The sequence below is a fragment of the Pelobates fuscus genome, chromosome 6, assembly GCF_036172605.1.
Source record: "Pelobates fuscus isolate aPelFus1 chromosome 6, aPelFus1.pri, whole genome shotgun sequence".
Taxonomy (NCBI): domain Eukaryota; kingdom Metazoa; phylum Chordata; class Amphibia; order Anura; family Pelobatidae; genus Pelobates; species Pelobates fuscus.
Window position 1 is genome coordinate 203,340,376 of NC_086322.1, and position 23,036 is coordinate 203,363,411.

Below are 23,036 nucleotides of genomic sequence, written 5' to 3' on the forward strand. Positions count from 1 at the left end.
GCCACCGACAGATCGGCAAATAATGCGACCCTTTGGTGGGGTTCGGGAAGTGATTGAGCTTTCCTTGCTGCTACCAGTAAAGCTTCTTTATGCGCATAGTAGTGAAACTTCACGATAACATCCCTTGGGACTTCAGCAGACAAACAAGCAGGTCGTGGTAGCCTGTGCATGCGGTCATAGGCCCATGCGGAATCAGGTAGGCCCGGGACCAGGGATTTGCATATAGAGAGTACGTGGGCTGGAAGAGCGTCGTGGGATACATCATCCGGAATTCCTCTAAACCGGACATTCTGCCTTCTTGACCTGTCTTCCATATCGGCAAGTTTAGTTTTTAGTAATGAATTTTCTTCAGACAGCTTCTGAATCTTGTCCACTACTTCATTGTGGGCCACACATAATTCGTCGGTTTTATTTTCCAAGTGGCTGGTTCTATCGCCAATATTGGAAATTTCTTTCCTTAAATTCCCATTAATACGGTGGACGTGTGCAGTTATGGTTGCTCTGAGCTCTTGCAGCATCCAGTGAAGGCTGCGCTCCGTTACAGGAGTTCAGAGTATTTGGAGGAGCTCGATTCATAGTCGGATTGACCGTCTGATAAGTTAGATGTTTCGTCGCCATCTTGGATTTCCTTGCGGCGCTCAGACTTATTCAATTTAGCTGATTCGAACAGCTTTAGTTGTTTTGTAGGAGACATTATGTGCCCTTATACCCCCAGGGGTAATTAGGGTATGTGATTTGGGCGATTTAGTCGTTAGTTGCTGTGTGTAAAGTTGCTTTAGGTCGGGTAGACGGCGGAGCTCCTACACCATGCGACCGCTCTCACCGGAAGCTGGACACGCCCCCCCTTTGCATGCTTATTTGTGATGGAAAAAAAGAAGAAGAAATCTGTGATCACCTGCAATTTTCTTTATAGTATGTTTCAAACCTTGTCTATCATTACAAATGTAATATATAATTAGCTTCCTATGGCTTTCATGTGATACCTGAAATAGTACTTTTATTATTAAAAAAAAATAATAATAATAACTGATACCTTTGATGGTCGAGCACCTTATCTAATAAAATATGAATATATATATAACCTACTTACACCTTCATCTGTTTATTTTTCAGTATTTCGCTTAGTGCTCTAAATAACCTTAAAGGATCACTATAGGGTCAAGAACACAAACATGTATTCCTGACCGTATAGTGTTAACACCACCATCTAGCCCCCCTGGGCCCCTCATGCCTCCATAAATATAGTAAAAATCTTACTGTATTCAAGCCAGAAGCTGTAAGTCTGCATGCTGTTAGTCTCAGAAAAACAAGCAGTCTGCTGACATGTGGTAGCCTGATCCAATCACAGTGCTTCCCCATAAGATTGGCTGAGACTGACAAAGAGGCAGACGAGGGGCAGAGCCAGCATGATTCAAACACAGCCCTGGCCAATCAGCATCTCCTCATAGAGATTAATTGAATCAATGCATCTATGTGAGGAAAGTTCAGTGCCAGCATGCAGAGGGAGGAGATACTGAATCACAGGATGCTGTGCACAGTGCTGTCCTGTGCTCTGCTGACAGCAGATCTGAGTGGATGGAGGCATATTATGCCTCTATCACTGCAAAGTCCCTCTGGTTCACTCTGAGTGACTGCAACTGGAGGTGTTCCTAGCTTTCAATGTAAACATGAGAAAGGCTGCAGGGGCTATAGTTCTCACCTGAACAACCTCATTAAGCTGAAGCTGTTCAGGTGACTATAGTGTTCCTTTAAATCTGTGTAAATTAGCCCCTAAACATTCTTTGTATAATATATGTGTATATAATTATATTATTATCAATATCTTTCTTATTCATTTGGACACTTTCTCTCTTACCTCCTGAACAAAAAGGAAATAAAATTAAATCAACATTTAAAACTTTTTCAAAGATTGTCTCTGTATTTTGTGATATGTACAAAGTATTTTGTGATATGTACATTTGATTAGGTAGCAAAAAAAATTTTTTTATAAAAAAAAGTTATCCTTTAACCCCTTGTGTGACACGTCATGATTCCATTTTATTCCAGAAGTTTGGTCCTTAAGGGGTTAAAGTCTCTTTCTCCTTTAATGGTTTTTATCTACTTCCTATATCAGGCATAGGCAACCTTTGGCACTCCAGATGTTTCGGACTACACATCCCATGGTGCTTTGCCATCATTATGGGTGTAAGAGCATCATGGGGCATGTAGTCCACAACATCTGGGGTACCGAAGGTTGCCTATCCCAGTCCTATATGTTCTCTTTTTTTTTATTCTTTTGCGTTATCTTCATTCCCTTCTCTCCTCTCGCTTGCCTTCTATTTCAGTAAGGAGCTCATATTTCCAGATTTGATCTTTTTAGCCAATCATTGGCTTTTTTAACTGAATCTAAAACTTCTGTTTGTCCATGTGTAGTTATCCATAAATTGTTTGAATGGAACCAGGAATATTTTATATTTTGGTTTCACAGAATATTAGTTACGGGAAATAACTTTTTCCTGTGTGACCTTGTATAGAATAAAAGTTCTTAGAATATAATTATATATTTAAAAACTTCTTCTATGTTGCCCTTTGTGCGGTTCGCTCGAGTGATTGCTTCTTTAAATTGGAATGACTGGCAATTTATAATGACGTCTCTTGGATACTTCTCTGGGATTACTTTGGGCTTGTATAGACGGTGGTATCTTTCGATGTTGGTGAGAAAATTGGAAACTTCTATTTTCAATGCTTTTCATAACTTGTCTAGGTATTCTGGGATTTTGACTTGTGTAATAGACTCTGGCACATTTTCATTTCTCAAATCATTGCATTTTGAGTGGTCTTCTAAATCGCCAATCTTAGCTTCCATACTTCTCAATTGATTCAAAGTAGTTTTGTTATTTAAGTATGGATTCTTATGTTCTTAATTGAGAAGTTTATTAATTTATTTGTAGTATGGCAGTTCTTTAAGCTGTTTCTTAATTTCTGCAGTATTCTTAGTAGGTTGGTTTGTTATTGCATCTTGTTTACTTTATGTTATTGTTTTTCTTTAAAAATTCAGCTGTGATCAGATTATCAATAGAATTTGGGGAGTTGTGGGTTGAATCTTCCAACCCTGATGAGGAGAGTGACAAGTTATCTTGTTTTTTATCCTTAGTTGGCTTGTTTGTTGGGAAAAAGAAGTTTGAAAATTCTTTATCCGTTTTTTTTATTTTTATTTTTTTCTCTTCTCGTAGGAATTTTTTCTATAGGTTTTGTAGTTATTTTTTGTTAGGGTTAGTTTCCTACGCATAAATAACAAAAACAAAAGAACAAAAAAAAAACACATTCCAGCGAACCCGGACAGCAACTCTCCACCTACGTTGACCACACACCAAACCCTCACTCTATGACTGCAGTGCTGTCTAGCCTCCCCCAAGTCCACCACCAGGTACGCTTCAGCTCTCCTTCCCCTCTCCTACAAGTCTCCGCACCACAGGATCCACATACAAAATGCCTTGTTGTTTCTCTTAAATTAGTGGTCTTGCTTTATATCTCATGTTTGAATATTTGTTTAAAAAAATATATATTTCAAGGAGTTCAGAAGGTTTTTCGCTTAGATTTGATTATTTTTATAAATTCAAGCCTTTTCTGATTCTATTTTTTTTAAATTATAGTTTTGTCGTTCCTTTAACACATTTTGCTGTAACAAATATTGTAATTAAGGTGCAGAATAAGAACTGTAAATCAAGTCCTTCTGCAACTAATTAGCAGAAGATGACCCTATTAGTTGCATTAAGTGACAGTTTGGGACATGTGACTTGCATTACAAATTCATTTCTGGAAACACAGTTGTTACAGAATCAATGTGTACATCTGGAAAATCAACATCTTCAAAGCATCTTCAGACCACTCAAATGCAACATAGCTGATAGGTATCTTTCTGAAGTTAACATTACATTTGTGTTAAATTGCTTGCTCTGTATGTGCTACTTAATACTTAACAAACTGATAACCAAGTGAAGTGTCTAATATGTATGAAAATGTGTGTACATACGCAGATGCCAGAGACCAGTGCGAGTTACAGTCCTTGGAAGCAGATACATTAACTACCCCGATTAATATGGCTTCAAATACCTTATCTCAAGCACACTAGGAAATGTATGTCACAATTTTGCAGTGATTAAATGTTATCTGCCTGTTGAAATGTGTGTGTGTGTATGTGTATGTATATTCCCATTTGTACATTTATTGAGAGAATGAAAGCTCATTCTGGGACATCCAAAATGTCATGATGTTATGTTGCAAAATTATTTGTACAACTACCTCGTACAGTGATATGAAATATGTAGACATTATAAATAATAATAACAATAAGTGTTAGTATACCCACAACTAATAGTTCCCAGCTATTGATAAATTAACATAATTTAATGCTGTAGTATCTGGGTGCTAAAATAAAAGAAAATGTAAATAAAAATATAGCAAGGAAAATACAGTTTGTGTTGTATATATGTGTGCTGCCATATGGAGAGGAAGTGCCTACAGATCGAGCACTGCAGTCATCAGTTTAAACTAGTGAAGTGTGAAGGGAAGGGAAGGGAAGGAGGCGGCAGCTGCAATACATATAACTGCTGAAGCCATCATTATCCCTAATCTGTGTCTGAAAGACAAAGAGATCCCTAAACTGAAACAATGAAAATGAAAATGGAAAAAACACTGAAGGTCACGTACATACCTAGAAATACATAAATAAAGATCTATATTTACTATCATGAGCCCTCTTATTTATAAAGTACTAACATGTTCTTAAGTTCTGTATGATTGGTTTATTATTGGCTTTTATGGAGTGACGCACTAATATGTGTTTTCTGCATTTATCCTGAAAACATTGAGTATAATGCAGCGAAATACCTCACGCATAACAAATTGCTACGAAAGATCCATATAATAAACGCTTGCTACAGTTATATATAAAAGTCTCCAAAAAATCATATAAAAACATTCACAAAGCAACATATAAAATTAGGTTCTAGCCAGAATGCATGTGTCATATAATATGGTGTATTTTGGGAAGGCTGAGGTATATTGTCAGACATAGCTCTGATTATTTAAGAACCCCTACAATTATAATATAGTAATTGAACATCACTAATTTTAGAATATGTTAGTCTATATATTATTGTTATTATTATTATTATTATTATTATTATTATTATTATTATTATTATTTTAGAAAATGTTACACAATTATTACTATTTTTTTTTTTTACGATTTATTAGTATCTTACCAGCTTGAGAACTGAGCGGGGACCCACCGAAGGGCAGACTAATTGAGCTGTTGTCCGTTCTCAGCACTCTCTTGCGACTTGTTTTTCACTCTCCTTACTATTTTTATTAATATTAATTTCAGGCAATATAATCCATATGAATTGCCATTATTTCCACAAACTTAATTTTAGAATGCAATGGAACACCAATGAATGCAAGACTTGATAATCACATATATTTAGAGTATCTGTATCACATTTATAAATTGCAAATAAGATGCTAAAAATCTAAATGATTAATTTGCATGTTAATAAAGGGGGAGATATATGTTTATCAATCATGTGCTTAGGGAAACTGGGTTTGGTGGAAATGGCAGTGTACAAGTGAAGTAAAGGGTCAGTAGTTCAAATTAACCTATTATACGAGTTGGGTCTTTTTTTTACATTATGAATGTCCTGACAACATCATATCAGCCACCAGATGTATGGTAAATGTTGCAGTCATCCTTCTCATAGTCTGCTATATATTTGTATGTCCCACACATTAGAACACTAATGTAGTGTTAGTTTAATGCACTGTAATATAATAATAACAACAACTAGAATTTATATAGCACCTTTCTCCCAGTGGGACTCAAAGTGCTCTTGGAATTAACCAAATTGGCAGCTGAACAGTAATAGATGTTATTATTACCCACCCAATTGATGGTACTAATTTCATTTACCTCGGAAGAATGAAGGTCCACTGGGATTTGAACCTGTGACCTTGCATGTTTGAACAGGTTTTGTAGTCAGGGAATTTACCGGATTGCACCTACCTTATGCCCACTTTCAGTCTATAACTTTAATATTAGCCTTAAGATTATCTTCCTATTTTTTATGTTTACTCAAACAGAAGTTTAGTTTGCCTCAATATTTTCTGATCTATACTCCTTAATGCTCATCTTATGGGCTTCATGTATGTCTTATATTGTACGTATACTGTTCCAATCTCTTACCTCCCTCTCTCTATCTTGAAAATATGAGTAAAATGCAGAAAAATACCTTACGCATAACAAATGGATACAAAATATACATATAATAAATACTTGCTACAGTTAAATATAAAAAAATCTCCAAAAAATCATAAAAATTCATAAAGAACATATAAAAATAGATTCTAACCAGAATGCATGTGTAATAGGACGTGGTGTATTTTATTAACTGTAGCCTGGGGAGGCTGCACTATATTGTCAGATATAGCTCTGCTTAGTTAAAATAAAAATAATAATAAAAAAGCAAACACTCTTTCGATAGAGTCCCCATGCAGAGCCAGCTTTGTCCTTTAAATATTCATTTAGCATCCAACATCTGCATGTTTATCACGAAGACATTATTGGTAATATCCCACAAGACCCTCTTTCATGCTAAGTGTTAATATAAATGAAATGCTCACAATGACCTTCAGTATAATAGTATTGCTATAAAGCAGGGATCGTGTACTTATATAAAGGTGCCTAAAGATGAAAACCGATCCACGAATCTATTAGTTTACCTTGGACAGACTGACAGAGAGACAGACCGACCGACATATATATATCGATAGATATACCATTAGTGTTCATTGATCAGTCACTTCCTCTCACCTCTTCTGCCACATGTGCACACAGCACCTCCTGCTCCACATGACTGCGGTCCCAGACTGTGTCCTCCTCAGCAGGTACAAAGTAGTTTTGGTAATGGTAGATATCATGGCCACTGCGTGCTAACTGAGCACCCTGAGGAAGAGGGTATCCTGGAGCTGGGAAGAAGGGACTCTTGGCGCTGTTATCTCCCCTGCAGCCTCCAAGTCATTAAGAGCATCGTGTGCAGTGTGGTACCCAGTGACAAGTCTGGAGTGGGAAACTGCACAGTCTGTACAAGGCCAGCCCACCCAGAGCAGTGATTGGAGCGTTATCCTTCTCACCTGCACGCAGTCTGCTACATGATTGGTCAGGGGGGAAGATGCACAAAAGGTATCATTTGTTTTCCTTGAATGCATGTTCGATGCTCATATCGTCGGAGATAGTCGATAATGGGAGATGAAGGTTTAAATAACTGTATGGATTTCTTCCATCCTGACTGCTGCGAGCTGCTTTGATGTATTGGTAGTAAATACAATAAAGGGTGCTAGAATGGCCGGATTGTATTAACCTTCATCAAACCTGTCCTAGATAAGTTTCTCTACAGAAGTAAAGGAAATTAAATGTGCTGTGATATGAAGAAAAATCTCAGTCGAACACTAAGATAGATCTACTATAACGGATATATTTCACATTACCTTTAAAGGTTTTTTTTTTCCATTGGGATCCAAATCACTGTATATTCTAACCTGGGGAGAATTTATTTTGGAAGATTGGAATGTTTGCTTTGTATGAGCATTCCTAATAAAATAATAAAACCTCGTATAAAGGGTTTATCCACTAAACAGTGTGTTTGCAAAATTACAAAATTTTGTTGAAGAGTACATTTTGGGAAACATATAATGGATTCTGCTGGAACGGATATGTTTTCAATTCGCTGGTCCAATGTTTAACAAGTTGGTTATAATGATATGTGTAAGGGAAACAGCCCAAAAGTGATTTAACATAAGGATGGAATTTCTATTTGATTTTACAAAATGTTTTTGTTATTAATTTTAAATATATAGTTAATGAACGAATATATACCTGATTGCCTTAATATGTAACACATTAACAAATGTATGGTTTTTGTTTGTTTGTTTGTTTGTTTTTTGTTTTTTTGCAATCTCCTGAATTCCCTTTTGAATAAATTTAATAAAACATTTTTTTTCTTCTGGTTTTACTGCACCAAATCTATTTGTTCTGATAAGCTAAAGATTGAATATGGTTTGGAACAGTAGTAGATTTTAAAAATCAATGCAGCTCTGAGCCAGCCCCTCAGAGATATCAATCAAACAGACAGAAGTAAATTCTGCTACCTGATACCAATTCTGTCACTATTTTCTCCTTCCCAGAGAGAAAGCTGTACACTCTACAATCTACAATCTAGTCTCTTCACTGGATGGTGATTGGCTCTCTAAATAGTGAATCAAGCTGTATGTGAACTGGTTGTAGCTGCAGAATAGCGGTTTGCAGTGTAAATAATTATACTTATTTGCATTTGATTTGAAATTTGACTTCCAAGAAACATTCCATGAGTCTCTCTAGAGATAAGTTTTTTGTTTATCATAACTAGAGCAACTGATTGCTTAACAAGTTTTGTGATAACACTATTAGTGTTATGAGCTGATGGTTTGCATTTTAGCTATGCCTTATAGAAGTATTTAGACCCTTTAAAATTGTGCATATTTTCTCCAAATTACAAATGATACGTACTCGCACATGCCCAAAATTAATATTTTTAGAAAGAAAGTTGTTTTCGCTTACAGCAGAGGGAAGGGTCCTCTACAGTAAGAACATTAAAGATGTGGAATTCTTTGCTTAAATATATCTTATTAGATTCTATGGATTTGTTTAAAAAAGGTTTAAATGTTTTTTTTGGCAAAATCTGAATATTCAGAGATCTAAAGTATATGTATGTGAACAGGTTCTTCATCCAAGGAGAAATCTGATTATTGAGTCAAGAAGGAATATTTCCTTGTTTGTGGCATAATTGGAAATAGCTACAATAGTTTTTTTTTTTTTTTTTAACTTAATGCACTTTATTATTTCTTCAGCCTAGATTACTATGTATCTATATGTTTTTATTATTATTATTATTATGATGATGATATTTATATAGCGCCATAAAATTCTGCAGCGCTTTACAATGGGTGGACGAACAGACATGTAGTTGTAACCAGACAAGTTGGACACACAGGAACAGCGGGACTGTGTTGGTCACCTCTATAGGTGCAATAAATACAGATTGTATGAGTGTGCTTTTTTCTGCTATTCAGTAGATTGAGGCAGCCTTTACATGTGCACCAATGTTTAAACACACTGCTTGTAAATAATATAACAATCTTTTTTTTTTACTTACTCTTGAATGTGCACTTGTACTGCACTATAAGCCAACTCAGGAACCACATTCTGCCATCCTAGGGCAAGAGAACACAATCTGTAAGTAATTCTGCTGTCTGCAAAGAGTTAGGGCAGTGGTAGACAACCTTTGGCACTCCATATGTTGTGGACTACATCTCCCTGATGCTTTACCAGTATTATTGCTTTAAAAGCATTATGGTTTTGTATTAGGGCAGTGATGGCGAACCTGTGGCACGCCGGGCCCTCTCTGTGGGCACGCGGCCATAGGTTCTCCATCAATGCAGAGTAGGCACCTGCCTGCCCAAAACGGCAGGCGCCTACTCTGCTTCCGGGTCGGGAGGCAGGGGGAGGGATCTGTGATGCAGCTCCCCTGTCCTCCCGCGCGATGCTGTGTAGAGCATTGCCGAGCATTACCATGGCAACGCTCCACAGCGTTGCGCATCGCGCGAGGCGACAGGGGAGCTGATTCACAGATCCCTCCCCCTGCAGTGCTTACCACCACCGGACCACCAGGGATGGATGTGCCGTCCCCCCCCTTCTTCATTAAAGGTAGGGAGGAGGGAGGAGGGGGGGGGAGGTACAGACACACAGCACCCCTACCCCCCACAACAGTACCTCTACCCCCCAAACACCCCTATCCCCCCAGCAGTACCCCTTCCCCCCACATCAGTACCCCTACTACCCTACAGCAGTACCCCTAACCCCCACAACAGTACCCCTACCCCCCAGCACCCCTATCCCTCCAGCAGTACCCCTTACCCCCCAGAAGTACCCCTACCACCCCCAACAGTACCCCTATCCCCCCAGCAGTACCCCTACCACCCCCAGCAGTACCCCTTCCCCCCAGCAGTACCCCTACCCCCCACACACAGTACCCCTTCCTCCCACAACAGTACCCCTACCGCCCAGCACCCCTATCCCCCCAGCAGTACACCTACCCCCCAGCAGTACCCCTACACCCCACACACAGTACCCCTTCCCCCACAGCAGTACCCCTACTCCCCCACAGCAGTACCCCTACCCCCACAGCAGTACCCCTACCCCCACGACAGTACCCCTACCCCCCAGCACCCCTATCCCCCCAGCAATACCCCTACCCCCCCAGAAATACCCCTACCCACCACAACAGTACCCCTACCCCCCAAGAAGTACCCCTACCACCCTCAGCAGTACCCCTATCCCCCCAGCAGTACCCCTTCCCCCCAGCAGTACCCCTACCCCCACACACAGTACCCCTAACCCCCCAGCAGTACCCCTTCCCCCCACAGCAGTACCCCTACTCCCCCACAGCATTACCCCTACCCCCCACAACAGTACCCCTACCCACCAGCACCCCTCTCACACACACATTACCCCTCATACACACACACATACAGCACCCCTCTCACACACACACACACAGCAACCCCCCCCACACACACAGCACCCCCCACACACACACAGCACCCCCCCACACACACAGCACCCCCACACACTTACACAGCACCCCCCACACACTTATACAGCACCCCTCATACACACATACAACACCCCCACACACACACGCACCCTCCCCACACACACGCACCCCCCACACACACACGCACCCCCCCCACACACATGCACCCCCCACACACACGCACCCCCCCACACACACGCAATTGCCGTGTTAGCACTTTAAGGGAAAAAAAAGTTGGCATGTAACCAGCACCCCTACCCCCCACACAGCACCCCTCTTACACACACATTACCCCTCATACACACACACACAGCACCCCCACACAGACACACAGCACCCCCCACACACACGCACAGCACCCCCCCACACACACACAGCACCCCCACACACTTACACAGCACCCCTCATACACTTACACAGCACCCCCACACACTTACACAGCACCCCTCATACACACACACACAACACCCCCCACAAACACGCACCCCCCACACACACATGCACCCCCCCACACACACACGCACCCCCCACACATGCACCCCCCCATACACACGCACCTCCCCACACACACGCAATTGCCGTGTTGGCACTTTAAGGAAAAAAAAGTTGGCATGTATTGCAGTTTGGGCACTCGGGCTCAAAAAGGTTTGCCATCACTGTATTAGGGCTTCTTCGGTCATGACCAATCTTTTTGTAACACTTTCCTGCTATTATCACCGGTTGGTCAATGTGCAGTGGCTTTGTCCTGTGGCCTAAATCATAGAGTCTCTTTTCTGCCTGGCACTTCGCAGGAGATTATATAGTCCTTGCGTGTAGCATATGATGCTTTTCACTTTTTGGCATGTGTTAGTTAAGACAGACCTGAAATATCCAAAATTATCTTACCCTCTCTATAAATCTATTGCTCCTTCCCCAATGAATAGTGATTCTCCAAGAGTGTCTGCAGATATTTTCTACAAACTAGCCTTACTTGTAGCCTTACTCCTGACCAGGACTCTCTCTCTCTCTGCTATGATCAGGAACTCTGAAACAAGAAATAGCCAAGTGAATAGCCCACCTGCTCCCCAACAACTGGACGACACACAGTTCTGGGAGTATAACTGATTTTAATCAGGCCACACATGGCTTTTAGGCAGTGACCCCTAGCATGGGGTCTCCACATCCAAATTGCAAGGGCTTTCCTCCCAGGATCCTCTGTTTTTGAGAGATAATTGAGTGAGAAAATTATAACTCACTTATCTCTCAGATACAGGAAACCTACACAATATTACAAATCATCATAAAAATAAACTTTCATAACATAGAAACCCCAAGAAAGTAATATCACCGACAGCTTGGGTCTGAGTGCCCACTTTGTCAAAATAGAACTCAGATCCCTTCGGTTGGTCGGGAACGCCGTTCGAATGAAGTTTTAACCGGTCGGCCATGAGGTGTTGCCCCAAAATAGTTCCATAGAAAACAAGGCAACGACTGGTTATCTTTCGGGGGTTCTCACACAAACACTGACAAATGCTCCCCTTGGCTGTTAGGGAGCAAATACTCCTCCTGTTCGGTAAATCCTATCTTCCGAATGCCGTTAGTCTAGGTGGTCGGGAAGTAGGATGGGCAGTGGTACCCTCTCAGCCCAGGTTCACAGAGACGCGAGGCCGAAAACAGTTTCAGACCTAGTACAGTTGCCTGTGTTCGGGAGACAAAATGGCCACCATTCACTGGACCACACACTTTCACTCTGGATAAGCACTTGAGTTAATCACCAATTTGCGGTTAACAGCCAGGGGAGGTCGGTGTTCAAATGGTCATAACAGGGAAGACCACATACCATTATTTCGGGAGACAAACAAGGGGGTATGGACACCAGGGAAGGGAGTTTGCTACATTACTTTTTCTGGGTTTCACATCGTAAACATATTGCAGAATAAATACCTTTATAAGAGGTAGTCTTCAAGCTGAACTGTGATACCAACAATCACTTCCAATCACTTCCACCGATACTTGCATCCAACAATAATCTGAACATCATCTGTCAATGCTGATCCTATCCCTGTGTACTATACACTTCAGTTTTCCCATGTTTGATATGCTGCATTAAATTGCCAGAAAACTTATAGCATATATATTGTGAAGGCCCTCCACAATTACATGCATTTTTGTGTTTAGCTCAAATTGATTACTTGTGAGTGGTGAGGAGAATTGCCAAACTCAAGAAATCAGGACAGGGCTCAGGACAGGACTCCAAAAATACATACAAATAATTTGATAGCACACCTATAGATGCACACTGTCACACCATAACAACTTCACCTCAAGTTTTTATGAAGACAGGAGTGTCTGAGAGCTGAAATATTTTTTTCCAATGCTTTAAACCGAAAGTTGGTTCCCTATTGCCTGACTCTTCTGCCTCCTTTTTTTCTTTCCACCTAGCAACCACATTATTAGGAAGTTATGCTAAGCAGTCAGTGATAGATGAAAGTGTCAGCTGACACTCTCACCCTATCTTTGGTCGGTCGTAAGAGATATAGTATGTAGTGTTACTTTTATATAATTTCTAATTACTCTTGTGTCTGTCTCCCTCCAAGTCAACAGTGCTACCATCAGCTCCACCATGCAGAATCACTGCCTAGGTGTTGTCTTTGACTCCGACCTCTCCTTCAAGCCTCATGTTCAATCTATCGCCAAATCCTGTCATTTCCATCTCAAAAACATTGCACGCATCCGCCCCTACTTAACGCCAGATGCGACTAAGGTGTTGGTCCATTCCACTGTCCTTTCTCGCCTTGACTACTGTAATCCACTTCTCAGTGGTCTTACATGCTCCCCACTTGCGCCGTTACAGTCTATAAAGAATGCGGCGGCAAAGCTCATGTTCCTGTCCGCCCGCACCTCCCATGCCTCACCCTTCAGTCAGTCCCTACATTGGCTTCCTATAAAATATAGAGCTCAATTTAAAATGCTGGTTCTTGCTTTCAAATCTCTACATAATTCTGCTCCCACCTATCTATCCTCCCTTATACACAAGTGTGTCCCGTCTAGGTCCTTACGATCTGCTGAAGACTTACGTTTATCTTCTGTCCGTACTCCCACCTCTGATGCTCGCCTTCAAGATTTCTCGAGGGCTGCACCGTTCCTGTGGAACTCACTTCCCTCCCCCGTTAGATGCTCACCCAGTCTCCACTCCTTCAAAAAATCTTTCAAAATCCACTTCTTCATAAAAGCGTATCAATTTAACTGTTAATAGCTCCCAACTGATTCCTCTTCTGCAACTGTCACTAGTCTAATACTATCCTTACCTTTTTGTGTCATTTTACCCCACTCCCTGTAGCATGTAAGCTCATTGAGCAGGGCCCTCAACCCCTCTGTTCCTGTGTGTCCAACTTGTCTGGTTACAATTACATGTCTGTTTGTCCACCCATTGTAAAGTGCTGTGGAATTTGACGGCGCTCTATAAATATCATAATAATAATAATTAAAAAAACATCTAATGTAGGTTCAGTGATCTTACCATGAAGGAACAGATTCCATTAAAAATAAATATTTTTAGTGTTTTTTTTATCTATACTGGAAAGGTGAGCTGGCGATGTTCACAGCTGAGAAAATGCAAGAATCAAGCGAATTGGTATTTATAGGTGAGGAGTTATAGGAATGTAGCATTTGATTATATTACCCTCACCATAGTTCCAGACAAGAATTTACTGCATGGCAGACTCTCCCTGTGTACATGGGATCCAGACCTGTAAGGACTTCGGGAAGGGGACTCCAGAGCAGTGATTATCTGAGTGGGTCCAAGGGACCATTATGTGCATTGTTGCTTTTTAGTGCTACTTGTTTGTAAGTAACATAACTTACATTACTTTTTTATTATTGTAGAAATTTTAGACTATGATAGACAGAAAGCATCAGCTTACACTCTCACCCTATCACTGGTCTCTCATTAGGACATATAGTTGGTACTGTTAATTTTATAGCATTTTTTATTATTGAAAAAAACAAACTAATGAGGGCTCAGTAATCATAACATGAAGGAACAGATTTAATAAAAAATACATATTTTTAGTGCTCCTTTAACCTCACGTGGCGACCATTTTGTTGGAGCTGTGATGATCATTTATGTTGGCGCTGCGTGCGCTTCCACGCGTTCTGGGCGGCCTGGACCTTCGGTTCCTTTCCCCCGCTCTACCTACGTGCTGGCTGTGCTGCCGGCTCCCCGCCCTTCCTTATTCAGTTTGTTTCAGGTTTTAAGGCCACCTAGGCCCAAAGTTGTTGGTGGGCCTAGGGCCTACCACGTGTGGGGTAAACCCCTTACTGTATATAATCTAGTTATAGGGTACAGCCCAATCCATGTTATTGGCCTCTACTGGGCCCTGCTGTGGTGTCTGTCTGCACTGCTGGGCCTACTGTCCTTTGCTTGCTAGGTGAACCCCTCTTGCATGCTGGGTGACCCGCAGCTGGCTTCAGCAGGTAACACCCTTACAGTGTTTTACTTCTAATCCAGTAATACAGTCATGGCTGACAATGAAGAGTTCTGTGCCCCTGAAGGCCTCCAGGCCTGGCTTCGTGCTGCCATAGCGGACTCGTTGCCCAAAGCCCTCGCTGCCTTCCACGATGATGCCCTACCAAGCCCCCTGGACCCGGCACCTCTCAAACTCAACGCAACGCCAATGTGGCACTGTCCTCCAAACATCGCAAAGCGCCCATTTAGAAATTGCATTGTAAGTTGGCGAATTTGGTGGCCAAGGAACTGGGTCCTGATGCCAAAGGACTACTTTTTGGGGACGTCTTCATGAAGGAACTGAACTGGCATGTCGCTATACATATGTCCCTCAACAAGTCACAGATGTTCCTCAAGAAGGTTTTTCAATCAGGGGATCCTTTTTCTTCCAGGGCTGGTCAACAAAGGGGTGGTGCCACCAGCAGATCCGCCTTCATGGGCAACAGACTCTACCTCTTGGAATTATCCTCCTCCTCCCGGTACCAGTACCGCCCACTGTTTTCCCGAGGTGCCTCCAGAGGACGCGGTGCATCCTCCACAAGAGCAAGATACACCTCAGGTAAGAGTCAATCCTTATTTGCCAAACTTACCCATTGCGGGCAGACAGTCTCATTTTTCCCCTCAGTGGGAGGCCATAACAGGGGACTCGTGGATTCTGGATTCAGGATCGATTTTGTCAAACCTCCAAGACAGTCCTCCACACTTGTCCATTCAGAAATTCTGTACCTGCTGGACAATTACGCAGTGGACAGGGCGCATTACTTCCTCATTTCTTGAGCAATATCTTCCTTCCTTCCTGTATGGAAGAAGATGGGGGACTTCCGCCCCGTTATCAATCTGCGTGCCCTCAACGCATATGTCGTCTACCGACATTTAAAGATGGAGGGCATCATCTGCTCAGAGATCTACTCCGGGAGGGCGATTGGTTCGCTCGACTGGATCTGAAGGATGCCTACCTCATATTCCCTATCCACCGAGAGGGCAGTTGCTTCCTTCCGTTCTCCTTGCTGAAACACATTTGGCAATTCACATGCCTTCTGTTCGACCTCAGCTCGGCTCTTTGGTGCTTCACCAAGCTGCTGAAACCAGTCATGGCGACCATGAGAGCCAGGGGGATCAGATCAATTGTTTATCTTGAGGATATTCTGTTGATCGCACAGGACCCCGCCATTATGCATCGGCAGACATCGATCACGATCCGTCTGCTTCAGGACCTGGGTTTCATCATCGACGTGGAAAAATCGGAACTGAACCCTTCTCGGTTGTCCAGTTTCTGGGTTTCATGGTGGATTTGGTTCAGGCGGTGATCCGCCTTCCGATGTCACTCAGACGGAATTGTTCTTCAGTTGGCTTCCCGGATCCCCTCGAGGTGGTGGATGTGTTTCTCCAAGACTGGCCTCCCTCGGGGGTGTATGCGCTTCTCCTTTTCTCCATGATACTTCGGACGTTGCATCTGGCCAAGGTCCTGGGAGTGTCGCTTCTCCTGGTCACACCACTTTGGAGGAGTCAACCGTGATTCCCTCTCTTGCTGAAGTTGTTGTGCAAAGACCCTCTACTACTCCCTGTCTCTAGGTTTTTCCTATGGGATCCTAAGAGAATCCACATCTTTGATATTAGAGGAGCGCCTACCACTGGTGGCTTGGACCGTTTGGGACCGTTGGGCCTAACGACAATGGCTAGAGAGTTACAATGGGACACTTGGGTGCCTGGCACCAGACTGTCTTATCTGCATGCCTGGTGATACTGGCATGGCTGGTGCCTGGAGAGACATTTGGATCCCTTTACGGCCCCTATCATGGCTGTCTTGAATTTCCTGGTGGAATTGTTCTCTCAGTTTAAGGACCATTAATGTTTTCCAGTCAGCTATCTCGGTGGCTCATGTGCCTTCTGGCATTGGTGACCCTTAGGTCTGCAGACTGCTACGGGGTGTACGCCTACAGAGACCCCCTACTTCTCGCTATTTCTCATTTTGGGATGTATTGCTTGTTTTGCAATTCCTTGAGGAATTGCCTGATAATGGTTGAATTGGCCATGCACCAGCTTTCAGCTAATTTTGCTCTTCTATTGTGTTGTGTTGTTTTGTCGCATTTCGGATGTTCGTCTCTTTCTCCTTTTCACCGGATGGTGTGTCTGTGTCTATTTCATGCAGGACAAAATCTAATTCATCTTCTGTGTCGTATTCCTACTTTCCAGATAGACCAAGTCTCTGTGTGGCACATTGCCTATGGACGTATATCTCTAGGACCTTGTCCTTTCTGTTCATAGACAACTGTTGATTTCCTACGTACGACCGTTTAGGGTTGTTTCTTCCCCTACGATCGCTCGTTGGATTCAATGGCTTCTATCAACGGCTGGCGTGGCGAGTTCCTTTGGGGCACATTCGGTTCGGGGGAGCTGCAGCTTTAGCAGCCCTAGATGCCCTTGTGTATATTCTCGGCGCCTCTGATTGGTCTAAGGAATCGACTTTCCATACTTTTTATTTCCATCCATGGTCTAATTATGTCTGGGCGTTACATTTTGCAATTATGAAAGCCTCCTGTCTTGCCTTAAAGTTAGGGATTATTCTTGCCTCGGTGAGGGAATAATCTAAATTTTATTAAAGACAGGAGGTGAATATTTCCCTGCCTTGACGTTCTATTTCCCTGGAATTGTTTTTTTTTTCTCTTTTGTTAATTGGAGATGTTGTTATATTTTTTAATGTATGGTCTCATTTGTTTAATAAATATTTTCTATTATACGGTCTTGGTTGTCCGTGTGCATTTGTTCCTCCTGTGCTATGCTGTTGATGTAATGTTGTAAGTGGTATGACATTCTGCCTTGGCAGTTTACGTTCACGATTTTTATTTTTCCTTGCAGTGTAATCTGGTTTCCTTCTGGTTTTAGAGATTTGTTCTCAAGATGTGCCTGTTACAAGTTGGATTAATTGGTTTCACTTGCTCTCCTGCTCGGCCTCATCAAAGAAAGAGGACGTGGAAGGGTCTAACTGAGGGATTTCATACTGCTCTTATTTTGTTCTGATTGGTTATTTGAAAAAGTTCTGTTAACTATTTCTTTGCTGTTGGAGGTTTTCAGCAAAGAAGGTAAAGCAAATATTTACCTCCTGTCTTTAATAAAATTTAGATTATTTCCTCACCGAGGCTAGAATAATCCCTAATTTTTACAATGGCAAGAGACAGATATTTCCACACTTGCTGTAGTTTTCACCCTCCACATATTGGTTTGTACATCAATTATCATTATTATTATGATTGTTTTATTTATGATTAAAAGACAATATTATTTATTATATTATTTTTATTGTTTCATATTCAGATGTTGGAAAGGTGTTGCGAGTTCTTTCACTTATGACTTCCACCTTCTATTTTGTTTCAGTGTAACTCCAAGAGGTTTTGTTGAAGATACTCTTTTGAAGATACTCTACTCAGGGGCAATTGTCTATTTTCGTTTACTGGTTGATGAGGACAAGAGTTCCATGTTTCAAGTTTTAGTCAAATTGGGCTTCCTCAATTAAAAAAAGAGGAAGTGTTTCATGATGTTGAGCTTATTATATGCTTTTCTAACTGTTAATTGGTTGATATTATTGTTATGGTTTGCTGCTATTGGAATTGGAGTAAAGAAAGAATGCCAAACATTCACTCCCTGTCATTAATACAATTAAGATTATGTCACTTAAACTAGAATAATCTACAATTTCCACCCAAAAGGCTCAATGCGCTCTGGACCCTATGCCTGAATTCTTGAATGTGCACTTGTATGCGTGTGGGTATTACAGCTTCGATAGTCTGTATAACAACCACACATGGTATTTTATAAAAAGATGAGCTTGGGAGTGGCTTTTAAATTAGTACTTTTTGAAGAACAACTCTTTTCAGGTACCAGAAAAATTGGTTAAGACAAAAAATATTGTGTTTGTGTGTAAATGTTATGGAGTATAGAGTAATGGTTCAATGTTGCTCTGTGCTTACCTGCTAGTAAATCACTTAACCTGTGTCTGCTCTTTCTATGAAAAACTGTAGGCCTATTTTATCACATTGTATTGCTTTTTCAGATGTTTTACACAGACATCAATGAGTTGATAGTAAACTCACATATCACAATGTGTCTTTTCAGAGCCATTGATGATACAGAAGATTCCTATTATTTACAGCACAAAGAGAGTTGAATGGCATTTGTTTGTAGTTTGAAAGAGATAAACAGTGTATTTTGTGAATTATATAATCTGCATTCATGTAAAACTATTTTACAATGTTTAATGTGATGTTTACAAATAAATATAAATACCACGTTAATGGCATTTTTTCTACAATCATTTACTGTAAATTGCGTTATTAAAGCAAAATATAGTGGAATAAGCACACAAGGCACACATTCATTCATATTTAATGAATTATATGTTGATAATACATTACAAGCAATAATAAATATAATAATTATGCTTGCATTTTATTGCATTTGCTATAAAACCGCAATGAACTTCACTAAAACAGGTAGCTTAGCTTACCAAATGTTATATCACGTTGCAAAGTTTATACCATAAGACATGCTTTATGCACATTGTATGGGTTTCTGGGAATCGTAGATACATTTTCCGTTTAGAAAGCCTTAGTATGCTTAAAATAAGTGTCCTTTAAAATAATAGCCAATAGGGGGGCGGGGCCCGACCGCCATGCTGACCGGTCGCGGGCTAGAGAGGCTCCTGACAAAACTTGGTCCCTTGTGGCACAAAACCCTAGCATCACCGTAATCTGGGTGACCAGGAGATGTCTAATGTATCCGGGCAGATGCTGGAGCCATCGCGGTCCCTGAGATCGGGAGTTTCGGAGCCCCCGGTGGGCAATATGAGGCTTTGGGGACTGCGGCCTACGGGGGTGAGGAGCGGGATGGACGGCCGCCATCCTGTTTATGCACCTGGCTGCCACGCAACGGCCTTGAGATGCGCCTTGCGGGACCCGCTTCCCCCCCCATGGACCGGGGGGGGGTTATTCCGGTCCCCACCGCTGAGAATCACCACCTTGCAAGGGCTCAACAACAAGCCTACCTGGCGTTGTGAACCATACGCCTGGTCATCAAAATGGCGGCAACACGGCCTATGATGAGCTTCACGTGCAGTCCTCCTCGCCTTACCAATCGCTTGAGATGGCTGCTCCAAACCTCGAGCTCGTTGCACACGCTGTGCCCCTCTTTGTAGCACCATAGACCCGACGGACTCTGCAGTACACTGTGTGTGGCAGCATACATAAGGCCAGGACTGCCAACGATCAACTCACTCACTGCTATTAGCTACAACATCGCTATACTAATTAGCACAGAAGAGAGCCAAGTTCCGACGCTGCGGCCCACATCAAGCTTCCAAACTGCAATAAGACACCGGGCCCTACCAAGACACCCCAGACAGCACGCTGAACAGCCCTTTGCAGCACCCCAGTGGCATGGGTTGAAGCCGGGAGGGCCAGCCTCCAAGTACCTGCTGCCAAGGCCAGTGCGGGACTTTGTACACATACCCCCTGTCTAATCTATTTCAGTTGTAGAGATGCACATTCAGCTCATCGTGGTGCCTCATAAGCCCCTAGCCTCGGTGGTTAATAACCCTGTTAATAACTTTGTTGACAATCTATTACAATCTTGTTTGTTTGTTTTTGGTTATCAAAGTGTGCCTGTATACACAATCCTTCACTACTCATACTCATCCAGCTCATGGCATACATAGCATTATCCTGTTTACTCATGAGACAAAATGTGTTGTTCACTCCTGTCACAAAACTGCATTATGTGTTTCCATGCAATTATATGCCATTGAGCGTTATAGATAAAATCGTATGCCTAAGCTTGTTAAACAACCAAAAAAAAAAAAAAAATGTGCAGTTATTCCCATGCCATCTGTGTACCAATACTGTATTTCTTAACCGCTTATACATGCTGTTGTGGCATGGTCAAATGGATGTTACCACCTGCATAATGAAAAATAAAGAATTAAACAACAACAAAAAAATAATAGCCAATAGAAAATGGGGTCACTTCAAGAGGCAGTGGGGCATTTCCTGTCTTGGAACATAGCTCTCTATGCTCTGGCACTTCAAAGTCTTGCATGTGATATGCCCACCCCTGCAGGAAATTAGTTTAATTCTTAATATTACCTCTATGCTGAAATAGATAAATATTATAACACACATGTAAAAAGCAACATAGCCATATGAAAACTAAATATACAATTTGTCATAAGAAATCTGTGCTGCCCTATTCTATTCTAGCTCATAAACCGGCTTCAGTTTTGCCAACACATTGCTCATTTATATTTTTTTGTTTACGTTCTATGGTTCTTATGTCATTCTGGGCAGAATGAAGCCGTGTAAGGTCGTAGAATCTATCTGCTGCAGGTTCTACATTTAACATTTTGACCCAGAATTGTCCTTGAATACAGAAATTGCCAAGTAATTGTATGCACAATATATTTGAAACTCTATGACTCTTCTTCCTTTGTCCTTTAATGTAATCTGATGGGTCTTGAGAGTTGACAGTGCCTCAGTGCTCCTGCAGAGAATGATAATGGAATTTACCCACAGTATAGAATCTCGTGATTTATAATGATAATCACACTCATTGCTGGAGAGCAGTAAGAGCCAATCACTTTTACCCATGCATCATTCTGGATGTCACTTTAAGGTCATGATAATGATGAGGTGAACAAAATTCTCTTATAACCTAACTGTTATTAGGGATAACCACACATGAGAAGGATTTGGGAATTGTTGTAGACAACAAATTAGGCAGCAATATGCAATGTTAATCTGCAGTTGCTAAGGCCAGTAAGGTTTTATCATGTATAAATAGGGGCATAAATTCTCGGCATGAAAATATAATTTTGCCTCTTTATATATGCTGGTAAGACCACACCTTGAATATGCTGAGCATTTTTGGGCACCTGTTGGATATCTTGAAACTAGAAAAAGTGCAGATATGAGCTAGAAAATTGATTAAAGGAATGGAACATTTTAGTTATGAAGACAGGGTTAATCATTGAAATCTCTTTTGTTTGGAAAAACGGCGCCTCAGAGGGGATATGATAACATTATACAGATATATTCGGGGCCAGCACAAACCATTATCTGGAACTCTATTCATAAACAGGGCTATATATACAACACAAAGTCAAGGCCGGCGCTTCCATAAGGCCAATTAGGCAGTGGCCTAGGGCGCTCTCCTGGAGGGGGCGCCCGCAAGGGCTGTAATACTCCTCTGAACCCCCATGAGAATATGCAGAGCGAGTGCCGCCTCCCCCTGTGATAGAGCTGCCGGCAGCGTGCTCCCCTCACTGCTCCTGGCCTGCTCCACGGCTGCTCGGCTGTGTAACAGGCTTTGAACACCCTGGGGGCAGGGTAAAAATGCTTCAGATGGGAAGAGGCGGGGTTAGATACAGTAGGGGCGGGTTAAGGTTTTGTGGGAGTTACCTTTGTTAGATAGATGTATCTAACAAAGGTAACTCCCACAAAACCTTAACCCGCCCCTACTGTATCAAACCCCGCCTCTTCCCATTTGAAGCATTTTTACCCTGCCCCCAGTCTGCCTCTGCCCCCTCCTCCCAAGACCCTACCTACAGTTATCATGTCCTTTGAAGAGGAGGGCAGAGCTTCCCCGTGCTGCTCCCCTGTCCTGCTTAGCCTGTGGGAGGGAACACAGAAAGACTGGATGTGGCGAAACCGACCTCGCCACGTGTCCTTGGAGGGGGCTGATTGCCCGCCTCTTGCCTTTGGACTATGGACCAGACTTTATGGGAATGTGATACCCCAGATAGCCATACCATGGAGCCTATTCATATAATGAAAGACTATGGGAAAGACTTTAGCTCCATGGCAATTGTACTGTGTGAGTAGGATCTGCGCGCTATT

At 42.0% G+C, this 23,036-nt stretch overlaps 1 protein-coding gene across 1 annotated transcript in view; it reads right to left on the minus strand.

Moving 5' to 3' along the window:
• Positions 1-6,871, minus strand: part of MTHFD2L (methylenetetrahydrofolate dehydrogenase (NADP+ dependent) 2 like) — a 128,281-nt gene extending 121,410 nt beyond the window's left edge. Inside the window, exon 1 of the mRNA XM_063425303.1 lies at positions 6,851-6,871. Coding sequence (XP_063281373.1) covers positions 6,851-6,864 — 14 coding nt within the window. The 5' untranslated portion in view covers positions 6,865-6,871. The remainder of the gene's footprint in view (positions 1-6,850) is intronic.
• Positions 6,872-23,036: the final 16,165 nt, after the last annotated feature.